The 12,170-nt window shown below is 39.2% G+C and overlaps 2 protein-coding genes across 6 annotated transcripts in view; one reads left to right on the forward strand and one right to left on the reverse strand.

The window, feature by feature from the left end:
* The first annotated feature begins 89 nt into the window (after nucleotides 1-89).
* Nucleotides 90-3,686, forward strand: LOC116303760 (uncharacterized). The gene is made up of 4 exons (XM_031713361.2): nucleotides 90-290; nucleotides 694-771; nucleotides 1,525-2,178; nucleotides 2,378-3,686. Exons 2-4 carry the CDS (start codon nucleotides 705-707, stop codon nucleotides 2,572-2,574), a joined length of 918 nt encoding a protein of 305 aa, XP_031569221.1. The 5' UTR covers nucleotides 90-290; nucleotides 694-704; the 3' UTR covers nucleotides 2,575-3,686.
* A 294-nt stretch (nucleotides 3,687-3,980) lies between these two features.
* Nucleotides 3,981-12,170, reverse strand: part of LOC116303758 (uncharacterized) — a 47,731-nt gene continuing 39,541 nt past the window's right edge. For all 5 annotated transcript variants that reach the window (XM_031713356.2, XM_089040481.1, XM_031713355.2 and 2 more), the window contains 7 exons: nucleotides 10,954-10,977; nucleotides 10,458-10,601; nucleotides 9,551-9,661; nucleotides 7,315-7,531; nucleotides 6,846-6,886; nucleotides 6,402-6,524; nucleotides 3,981-5,966 (listed from right to left, as the gene is read on the reverse strand). In XM_031713356.2, coding sequence (XP_031569216.1) covers nucleotides 5,611-5,966; nucleotides 6,402-6,524; nucleotides 6,846-6,886; nucleotides 7,315-7,531; nucleotides 9,551-9,661; nucleotides 10,458-10,601; nucleotides 10,954-10,977 — 1,016 coding nt within the window. In that variant the 3' untranslated portion in view covers nucleotides 3,981-5,610. The remainder of the gene's footprint in view (nucleotides 5,967-6,401; nucleotides 6,525-6,845; nucleotides 6,887-7,314; nucleotides 7,532-9,550; nucleotides 9,662-10,457; nucleotides 10,602-10,953; nucleotides 10,978-12,170) is intronic.

Below are 12,170 nucleotides of genomic sequence, written 5' to 3' on the forward strand. Positions count from 1 at the left end.
AGGAACCAGTTTAGCAAGCTGTGAGTCCTTTCATTAATCAAGGCTTCAATCGACCACTTGCTTTACAGTTGAATTCTTCCTAGTGCTTCATTGTTTAGCTTTGGTCGACAATTCATGCAACAGACGGTAACGATCATTAACGATTGAATCTCTGAGCTTCTTGCATCGTTATGTCATAAGGTTCTCATCTATCCCATTGTTATGACTAAACGCTTAATCGCTTATGAGAAGTGGATCTGCTTTGACGGTGACACATTGACGGTGGCATCGCATGTATTGAAAACCACTTGGTAAGTCAATATTGCATGGAGCGGGTCTAGTAAAATATTTGAGCTGATCTAAGGCGCTCTGGCCAGAACTACTGGAAAAGAAACTTTCTTACAGTTATAGTTGTCAATGCAGGCAAGATCAGATCACTTTAATGCAAATCTCTTAAGTTAGTTAAACTGTCAACATAAACTCAAAGATGTGTCTGCAGTTAGTAGTGACTTGACACTAAAAATCTGGATAAGGTTTAAAAAAAGAAATAAATTTCAAGTGAGTTAGAGTTTCGAAAATGATGATTTGTAACTCGGTAAAACATTTTCTTATATCAGTGTTGAAATACCGCTTATCAAAACAACTTTAAACAATCCTCTTAAATGGATTAAACTCTGCAATTATTATTAATAATTGCTTCACATTTTTCTTAAGGAACCCGTAAAATGAAGTTGTTCGTTGTTGCTCTGGCCATCATTGGCTACCTTGGTAAATGCCAAGGAAGTGCTATGGGTAAGAAAAATTAATAGATTATTATCCTCTAATAGATTATCCTCATCTAATAGATTATCCTCCTCTAATAGATTATCCTCCGCTAATAGATTATCCTCCTCTAATAGATTATCCTCCTCCAATAGATTATACTCCTCCAATAGATTATCCTCCTCTAATAGATTATCCTCCTCTAATAGATTATCCTCCTCTAATAGATTATCCTCCTCTAATAGATTATCCTCCTCTAATAGATTATCCTCCTCTAATAGATTATCCTCCTCTTATAGATTATCTTCCTCTTTTGAAATCCATGATACCAATCAGGCGTTCCTCTTCCATAAGACAACCCAAAATGCAAAATATAAATATCATCCAATAGAAAAAGACCCTATTGAAACTATTATCGTCCAAAACTTAGCGTGAGAAACCGGAGTTTTGGGGGAACTTTGGAACTTTGGAACGAGCGAATTTTTTTGCTAGGTCCCATTTTTCTCGCGGGCACGTAGTTGAAACAGGAACCCCAAAACCCCGATTCTTCCTCAAACCCATCACGAAAACTCCTGCTCTGCAGGCTATCCAAAACTTTCTCATAGAAATAAGTTTGAAAAGTTGTGAAATTTGACTTTAAAAAAAAAATCTTTGCGTGGCCGCCCTTCTATAGTACAACCAGGAAACCCTTGTTACGAAGCATCGATTTTACTCAAGCAAAAGTTCGACTGATATTTAAGACTTAGGGACCAAGTTTTTTTGACACTAATCTTTTCCCTATAGTTTCTCCCGAAGCTTTGAATGTTACGTTGGCAGTATTTTCTGGTGTTCCTGATCCTCAATGGCTGGTCACCCCAAACGCCTTTAACTACCAAAAGATCAAACAGTTGTACGGGACCGCCAAGACTTCGCGAGCTACGTATCTACTCGAGCAAATGCCAGCCAAGCTTGGCTACAAGGGATTTCTTATACGAGAAAACGGCCAAGATCAAGCCACTTTGATTCTGGGCCCAGCGACAAAAGAACTGCAGGAACAGCTCTTAAAGTCAATTCCTGTGGGAAAAGGATTGCCTGAATCACTACAAAATCAAGTGGCAGTGGTTATCAAAAGTGGGAAAGTCTTGCCTGTTGATCCGAAAGATTTGAAGGAACGTGTGGTGAAACGCGCTGCTCCTAACTACGAAGGAGCGAGCGTCATCTGGAATACTAATTATGCAAGACCCAGAAACAACTGCTACAATTACGGTAACGACAAAGCTACAAACACCTTCGCACAGCCAGGAAGAGGAAGTGGGCTGGTGTACGGTGGAATAACTAATGATGAGATAAAAGAAGCGTCCAGACGAGATGGTCTGGTGAAGGTCGATGCAGGTGCTGATATCCCGAATATATCACCTACTGGTCCTTGGCATCTTGTAGCACTTGTCGTTGATCCAGGCAAGTCACAAGTTACCTAGTGCAGACTTTATCAGAGCTATATAAAAACTAGCGTGGTAGTATACGATATGTAGGAAACCTACGACTTACAGAACGCTTAACACCAAAATGGCTTTCCAACATTTTCGCGCGCTTTCCGATCAAAACGAGTTACAACAACTGAATAAGGTACTGAACATTTTTTTTCTTGTCCTTGCAGGCGTGGATTTTCATTGGTATCGCCTGGACAGTAATGGCAACTGGTCTCATAAACCTGGACAAACTCGTATCACTAACACGGATGGTGCTGGGAATCTGATCAACGACCCACGTTTAGCCGCTAATGCACTCGGTGGCCCTAACTATGCCTTTGTTTGTTTCATGAAGACTAACAAAAATACTGTTAATATCAGATAAAGAAAATGTCATTACTGTTTCTGTTGCTTGATATGCTTGTTAGATCGAATAACAGACCTTTTTAGCTTGGCTGTAATGTTTTAATATTTCAGACCGCGTGTCATTCCCTTTACACTTGAATATGGGCACTACTTAAACGATTCTATTTTAAAGAGAATGGCCCATGGACTAAAATGGAAGACATTTCATTCAAGCTAAGCTATTCACTATAGACGCCACATGATGGTTTTCATATTGTAATGCAAATTAGCCATGTGGGGTCTTTCGGGGCAAACTTGGTAGAGTTAAGAGACCACTTTAAAAAAAAAACGTTAATAAGACCACACTTTAAAAAAAGTTGATTTATCAGGAAAATGTTCACGCAGAATTACTGGAAAACTTGAAAATCATATCAATAATGTAAGAAGGCCAGAAAAACATCTGATTTGTACTGTACATGAAATCTAAGATCTCACTTAGGTTTCTATGGTAACAATTTAGCCTTAAGGACGAAGTAACTATTGGAACAAAAGATTTAGGTTTGTTGACCTTGTAAAACACCTTCCTAACAAAGGTCACTAATTGAATTCTATTCACCGGATAATGAAAGGTTCTTCTTATTTACTCAATAATCTGGACTTGGACCTTTTGACTTTCAGCTGTTCATAAAACCAGTTTAGTAAGACTTGCGCAGAAAAGACTTCCTAAGGACACGTATATTTTTGGCGTCCTTCATTATAGTTGTTTACTCATAAATTTTTAGTTAAGAATTATTCCCTTATTTTTGGTATAAACTTTGGTTTACTTAGAATAGTATGTTTTGACTTAGAAACACAAGCGACCGTCATCGACGCTTTATTCAGTTAATCCTTTTCTAAAGGCTCTTTTTAAGATTAAGGTTCTTAGGTCAATAAGGCCAATATTCTGATTTATTTCTGCAACTCAGTACTTTCACTGGAAACCAGACTCAAACCAGTTTTCATAATTAATTCTACAATTATGCTAATTCCTTCTATAGTTTCAGATAGTTAGTCAGAAAAAAAGAGAGAGAGATATATAGATTGTTAGTCGTGAAACAGTCTTGTCACTACTAGTACTTGTGAGCGTCAATAAAGATCCCGTGGAAACTCTAACCATAGTCTCCCCGACTTCACGACAATAATTGCAGTTGTTTGCCCCCTGACCCGACCTGATAAAAATATCAAATTCTGAATAAATATGTACCAAAAATTTGTTCTGAAATTGATATATTAACGAGAATGTAGTTATGTTGTCCAGTAAGTGATTTCTGTCCGGGAGTAGATCTGTGGGCTCTTTGTCACACGTGAACAAAGATCAATTGTTTAACACATAGATTGCCATGTTTCCCTCACTCCTCAAAAACCTCTAATATTTAATTAAATTTAATTGGAAAGAGAACAACTCTGTACGTAGAAACTGCATATGCCTCGTGAGACTTCAATTTATTCATTGTAAGTGCACGTGAAATCACCAGCTCTACGCATTACTGATAAGCCGCTTCCAGTTTGTTGGCAAGTATAGAACCAGTGATTCAAATACAGGGATATGGTCCGTTCAAATTGGACTTTTCTATAAAAAAGATTCAGAATTTGCAGCCTTTTCTGAGTTCGATAATATCTGATGCATTGTGGTCTAGCTTGGGTACAAACAACACAATATAAGGCCAATCTTGTACAACCAAGAGCTCTTCATTTATTTCATATTGCACATGCTCGTCGTGCATGCGCAGTAAGAAATAAAGTCTCTGAGTACGAGATGGAACATAAGACATGATGAGCGAGATGTTCGTATCCAAGCTAGACCACAACGCAACACGTTTATCAATGTTTGACAAGTATACCAAACAATCTTGCCTGCCTCATCTATGTATTATTTTAAGAGAGCAAAATCAACATCAAGAGAAAAAATAAATGCAAAATATGGACAATGTTGCCAGCCAGCCAGCCAACCAGCCACCCCTCCCTTCCTAAATCCTGGATCCTCCATTTAAAAACATATTGTGGTGTAAGTAAATCTGTCTTCTAGTAGAAACTGCCGGGTTTGTATCTGGCCTATAACTCTATATATGCACACTCTTGAAACATGGCCGAAGCGACTATAATATCTATTTAGCACAACAGCTGCACAGCATTGGTTTGGGCATCGCTTGAAAAAGATGGCGCTGTTATAACAACGACAATATTCTGCACGCCCAAATCCTTGCCAATGGTCCTTTATGCTATCAAGTAAGTACCGCTGGTTTTCTTGACTACAGACCAATTTGAACAGGTTTGGCCTCGCTTAACTTCTACGATGCAGCGGCCATCTTGGATCGCAAGGCATTATGGGGCGTTCAGGGAGGCAAAAGCTGTTACAGTGATGACGTTGATTGATATTAACAGTCACCACAAGAGGATTAAAAAAAAGATGGATTATGACGACACATCGATCACCTTTACCCATACAAGAAAGACAAACACATGAAACTCTATATATTGTCCGTCATGTTTGTTTTGCCCCCTGGCAAGATGGCCGCCATATCGTCTAAGTAGTACATTGATTCAATATGTAAAACGACGTTAACCAGTATGATTGAGCCTGTGGTCATCAAAAACAGCGGTATACATGGTGTAGAAAAGGAGGCTATATTGCGTACGACTAGATTACGCTAACTTACATGTAAACTGTCATTGTTTTAGAGAGGTCATTTGGGCATCAAGTACTAGATAGTCGCAAAGCCGTTATCATTTAATTTTGTATGCATAAAGTATGTTTCTTTCCTCTTTCCTTTCTTTTCCCCCATTTCTTCACTTTCTTTCGTGTTCTAGTCTTCTTTTCATTTTCATTTTTCCCATTTCATATCCTTTGCGTCATTGCATTCGTTTTTCTTTAATAAAAAGAAACTTCTTTAAAAAGGACGCCAGCTTTTTTAACGGTTAATAATAATAATTTGGATGATACGTACAAAAGCAGTTGGAAAAATCACGTTAAACTGCAGGACACTCTATGATACAAAAACTGATGTGTTCGAATTAACAATTTGTGATTTGGAGTGATTTACGCTCTTGAATGAGCCCGAACAAATTCTTTGATTCTCGCTTCAAGATGCTCGTTGGCTCGTAAGGTAAAGTCCGTAATCGGTTCGTTCGTCATCGGGCTCGTCCGATTTTGTCGGAACCACGATTTTATGGCTCGGCGGTCGTACGTGTAGCCATCGGAAGCAGATACCGGACGTTTCATGATTTCGTTGGAGATCGGACAAATGAATTCAAAGGGAACTTCCGCGCCAAATGCCACACTTGCCGGACACCGATTGATGCCTTCCAATGGCGCAAGGCCATTGGGCCGAGCAGGTGGATGGTTGTTATTGGTAACAGGAACAACCGTCAGTGGAGGTTTTTCCGGTAAAGGACCTGTGTACAATATAATGAGGTATAGTTGTTACCTGTTTTTGTCTCGTTCAATGAGCATTTGTTTCGAACATTGTTTTGCAAGCAATGGTTGTCGATTGACCGATCGACCGATCGTTTGAATAACAAAAGTCAATTAGTATAGGAAATCGCACGAGTACAATTCGGAATTTATAGGTGCGAGTGATGTTCTGAAAGTTTCCAAAATTGGACGAGCCTTTATGCGAGTTCAATTTGAGAACTTTCAGAACATCACGAGTATTTATAAATTCCGAATTGTACGAGAAGATTATGCGTTTTTTGTTTATAATACACTCAACAAAATTGAGCAAGTTAGTTGGGACTCTACAGAGTACAATTTGGGATTTAATTGTACTCCTCTTGTCCTATCAGAATCGAGTAATTTTGTAGAGTGTATTTATAAGAAGGCTAACTGACCGGCTTGATCGTCGGGCAAAGGTGTTTTTGTGTCTTGAGCTGGAATGCCTATTGGTGGTAGAACACTTTTCACAAATGCTGTATCACCATCAACAGATGGGAGACCATTCCCTGGCAATACTCCTGTGCCATGTAATAAAAAAGGTCGATAACTAGGGATAAACTGCAGTTGATATTCCCTGCTAGTAGAGTCTCCCCTTGTTGATATCGCCAACGTCAGAGACTCTGCTAGCATGGAACAGTCTTCATTGAGACGTGTTTTAAGGTGAATTAAGAATCCGAGGAGCAAGATTCCTCATCACTGCTGCAAAGGATTGTGGGAAAGAATTATAGGTCGTGATCAAAATGCTCCGCCATTTTGCGCTCCCAAAATCCGACCGAGAATCCCAAGCCCCTGATAGCAATCTTTCTTTGTATATGATAACATTAGTATCTGATACATACCACTGAGAGGTGGAAATGCGGTCGCTTCTACAGCTTGTTGCCTGCAAAACACCAAGAAAAGTCCTTTTAATTCTTGGGAATAAAATACGGTTCGAAAAAATGAAAATTATGATTATTCCTTTAGGAGTGATCTTAGCAAATCTTAGCTAATCTGAGAAAAACAAAACAGTGGCAAAACAGTGAAAGTGCTCGCCTCTCACCTCTGTTACCCGGGGTTTATCCCCGAAGTAGTTGTCGTATGTGATTAAAGTTGCTTGTTGGTTCACTTGTGTGATGTCGTGAGTTAGTAAGGTACACAACTGCTTAATCCAGTAGTTGCATTTCCACATGTGATTTCCGCTATCAAAAATATCGCGGTCGGGCATACATGAGCGCGAGGCAGTTGCGTACAAAAAATGCCGCCAACAAACACCTTTTTCATGATCATCACATCTCGGGATCAAACTATGTGAAATGAAGCGATCCTTACCCGTCATTGGCTGCCGCGCGGAGGTTGGTGACAGAGCCTATCCCCGTGGTCGTAGAATTAGAATCTGCATCATTGTATTGGTTATACGGGGGAGGACGAGAGTACAGATTACTGTAGACCTGTTCAGAAGGAGCTGTGGGTGTTGGAACCGTGTAACCTGGCGTGGGATCGTTGGCTGCAGCCTCAGGTGTGTAAGGAGGAGGAGCTACAGCAGCCGCTAGAAAATATGTTTTATTACGTTAGTGAGAAATATTACACTATAGGTCATCAGTGTTATTATTCTTGGGGAGCACGTGACGTCCCATTTTGGATGACTTTGACAAAAGATTTGGTCTTGGTGCCTTCTGTCATGCCAACCAACATGGTGGCCACGTCTTTTCATTCTCATGGAAAGGGGTGCACGTCACCAATTAGTGGGTCAGGTGTTTATTTTCCGCCGTGTTAATCCGACGTGTACAATTTTAATCTGTTGATTTCATGACTACAGATATTCAAGGCATTCAATGGCAATCGCAGAGGGCTTATCAAAAAATATAATTATATTTAGCAAAAACTTTTACGATCAAAAATGTTTTCTTGAATAGATTTCGTTACGTAACGCAGGACGAAATAAAGTGTTGCGTGAAGCCAAGGGCTAATCACCTAGGGATGGAAGCGCTGCGTGACGCTGGGCTCTCTTGACACAAACTAGATTGGGAAGAAAAAGCTGCGTGACGATTGGCCCTAACTAGTATGGAAAAGACGTCGGACAAGCCGGACACTCTAACTAGTTTGGAAAGAGAGCGTTGCGTGACGGTCCTATATAAGCGGCTGCGTACCAAGTGGAGTGATATGTACTCTTCTAAAAATTGTCTTGAAAGCGAGGCTCACATGAAATACATACAAAAGAAATGTCACAAATTCCATCGAGAAAATGTGTGATTTTTGAAAAGTGCTTCCATGTTAGCCTTGTATCCACAACACTTTTGACAAGGGTCTATAGAGCTGTCAAGGTGTTTCGATACAGTTTCGTACAATTCATGACAAACAAAATATCAAGGATTTAAAGAAATTCTTATGTTAGATTTGGAAAAAATCGCACGAACATTTCATACTCTCAGTTTTGTTTATCGCTTTTGCGCACTCGGTTTAAAAAATTACTATTGAATAAAGTTATTCAAAAATATCCTAAAATGTTGCTGTTGCTCTTGTTTTTAAACTGTGTAAGTTTGGTCAACTAGTTCCTTGCTGGTCTTGAGAACGAATTTGTTTTCGAAGAGCGTTTTTAAGTAAAGATTTAGCAAATCTTCAAAGTTTTGCGTTTTCCACGATTTCTCATAAACGGCTCGAACGATTGTTTTTTAAAATTAGCTACGTCTTCTCAAGGATATATGATCTGTACCTGCAAAAGCTCATGTCGGTTGATTCATTCTAATATTTTTAAAATGGCCCTTGAAGCTGGGAAGTCACAAGGCAAGAACTCTACAGTCTCTTTTCGCGGTTCATAAGTTTATGCTAATATATTCCTGACAACTATCAGTGCATTCCTTCGTGATTGCTCTCGCTTGATGCCTTTTGTATTCTATATGGTGAAATTCCATTAGTTATATATAAAATCAAGTTACTCTCATAAAAAAACAAACAAACAAACAAACAAACAAACAGACAAGAATAAATAAGACAAGCAGACAGACAGACAAGAGAAAAAAGAGTAACTTGATTTTTATAAGTAATGGGTTTGCACCATATAAAATTCTTTTATATAATTTCTTTAAATCCTTAATATTTCGTTTCATATGAATTGGGGATTCTTAGGAGTTAACAGTTTTTCTACAGCACATCTGAATCGCGCGCACTTTTATTTTTTCCAATTTTCGATTTTTCTCGATTTTCTTGCGTTGAAGACTTTGATTTTAATAAAACATACATTAGTACAAACTTCAAACCAAGAGCAACAACTGGTACAAATTCTAAAATGATCCAGCAAACAGAACATTGTCAACGCGACGATTGAAAAAGTTCTGTTTGGTGATCACGAAACTGTATCGAAACATCTTAAGTGTGACGTAATTCGAACGAGAGACGACTTCCGGGTCCAATTTATAATTACTTTTCTTCATAAAAGGATTTTCTGTTCATGTATTTAATCGTTGAAGGTAGAGAATAAATCCTGGGAATAAGTTGTGGCAAGATTTTTTGTGTGACTGGACCCGGAAATACGTCACAACTTAAAAGATAAAGTTAATACAGTACATACATGCATAGAAAATAGTGTTGTCTTGTAGACCATGAGGAGCCATTGCACCGGCGTTTGCCATAACCATACCATCTGTATTATCATAGGCTTCGTTAATGAAGCAATGGCGAGCTGTTAAATCAAACAAATATAAATTAGACTCTTTAAGGTACTATCCAAATACTTTCCAAATTTGTATACGTGTTTGTAAAACGTCACTTCTAAAGCATTTCCAACGAGTATAATATCAGACCGCAAAAAAGCATAAATAAGAGGGAAACTTGTTTATATCGCGTACGCCGGTTGTGGGTATTTTTAGTAACCCTACTCCCGTACGCGTGCATCATCAACTAGTGAATGCGCGCTTTTTCCGTTTATAGTTTTGATCACAAAAAAGATCTTCAAAACCACAAACGGTAAAAGCGCGCATGCGCTAGTTGATGACACACTGGAGTAGGGTAAGGCGAAATTTAAACTTCATCCGGTTACTAAAAATACCCCAAACGTGAATTTACATGACGCGCGCTATATTAACAAGTTTTACCAAAAGAAAATGAACTAGTTTATTTTCTCTTGGTTTCCCTCTCATATCTATGCTTTCTTGCAGACAGCTTATACGAAACGGATTCGAGACTCAATATCCGAATATTATCCAAGAATCCGAAACTGACTATTAGAATACTTACGGACATATTAACACTCTAGTCGAAGCAGTGGCCACTATCTGTTCTATTCTTTCATCCAAAATAAAAAATGACAATTTTCATTTTTGACGACGTTTCGAAGTCGTCATGATTTCACTATGAATAACTTTTAATAATGATTACTGAATTTTTTTTAAAATTTGCATTTTATCTTTGATTTTTTTCGAGAGAAAATTATGTAGCTATTATAGTTGAAGGTGTATGTGAGTGGTGGGGTGGTTTACCTTGTGGGTTACGTCGCTTCTTTTTGTTTTTCAGAAGAATAAGAACAAGAATAATGATAATCAGAATCAAGACGATAAATCCGACAACGATTCCTGCAATGCTGCCACCACTCATTCCTTTGTCATTTGCACTTCGCTTGTCATCTGGGAGAAGAACAATGAAATAAGTACCGATGTTTTGAAGTAGAGGAATGTGAATGAATAAGTGAATGGATGGATGGATGGATGGATGGATGGAGGGAGGGAGGGAGGGAGGGAGGGAGGGAGGGGAGGGAGGAGATGGATGGATGGATGGATGGATGGATGGATGGATGGATGGATGGATGGATGGATGGATGGATGGATGGATGGATGGATGGATGGTTGGTTAGTTGGGCAGCAGGGTTGGAGGATGTAATGATGAACGGATGATTGGATGAATGAAAGATTGGATAAAAAGACGGACGGACTGATAGTCTAAGAGTAAAAAATGAAGTATCACATCAACAATACTCACAATTTCCTCCAGAGCCGTTACCATCTACAACAAGAAAGAAACAATGGTAAATTAAAGAAGTAAGAGGTTATTACCGAGAACGTAGGAAATAAGCCATATACGTCCCAAGGGCCGCAGTCCTGAGGGATGTATAGGCTTATTGCCGACGTTCGAGGTAATTAAGTATTTTAATTATCAATTGAGAAGGTTTTCTATCAAATAATTATATATTTGACTTGGTTATTAACCGGGTTATAAACTATATATTGACCTCGCATTTATAATGATCAATTCAGTGCAATTCATAAGTCCCCGGCGCTCTTCCCTGCTGAATATCAATTCCCTCCCCGAGCTTTAGGCCCCGTCCACACGTATCCGCAAATTTTTGTATCCGCGAATTTTTTTTGCGGATACGAAAATGTTCGCGTCCACACGCAGCGTATTCGAATCGTTTTCGAATCGTTTTCACTGTCCACACGTATCCGGAAATTTCATGATCCGCCCTGATGCACGCTAGTGCCTAGTCCATTTGACGGATAGTTTTTCTTCTTGAGCATGCTCAAAATCGTGTTTACGTCATCGTATTCGAAAATTTGTGGATACGACCGTCCACACGTATCCGTATTCGGAGCGTATTCGAAAATTTTCACTCTGGAGACCGTTTTCGAAAATTTCCGGATACGGATACAAAAATCTCCGGACACGTGTGGACGCAACCCGTATCCGCAAAAAAAATTTTCGGATACAAAAATTTCCGGATACGTGTGGACGGGGCCTTAAGTTTGTCTATTGTTTACGGAAAGGGTTATAACAAAAGCCTCGTGAATAACAAAGAAAACCGTCTCCATTGATAAATAACAACAGTTAAAAGAGATATGGATCTAGGGCCCCCTTGTCAGGCCAGTTCCCCTTGATATCATTTCTTCCCAGCAAATGATGGAAATAGCAGCTTTGTAAGAAGAGAACGATAAAGCATCAGTGAAAAGGAGTGGTGTAGTAGTAGCGCACTCATCTCTCACCTCGAGGGTCTCAGGTTTGATTCCTGGTCTCAGGACTCTTCGTTTTCCCCCCCTGACTGACATTAAAAATTCCCATTCGATCAGCGAGTTATCCGTGCCCTGACTTTGCTTAGTCCAGGGGTTGTTTCAGGCTTCTATCTGTAAATTAGCCGTGCCCTGACATTTATCAGCCCAAATTTTATTTCAGGGCGACTGAGTATATGTTATAGATAAATGGCT

This window comes from Actinia tenebrosa, unplaced genomic scaffold (genome assembly GCF_029948245.1).
Source record: "Actinia tenebrosa isolate PJP-AT-01 unplaced genomic scaffold, QUT_ActTen_1.0 PGA_scaffold7__59_contigs__length_16204524, whole genome shotgun sequence".
Taxonomy (NCBI): domain Eukaryota; kingdom Metazoa; phylum Cnidaria; class Anthozoa; order Actiniaria; family Actiniidae; genus Actinia; species Actinia tenebrosa.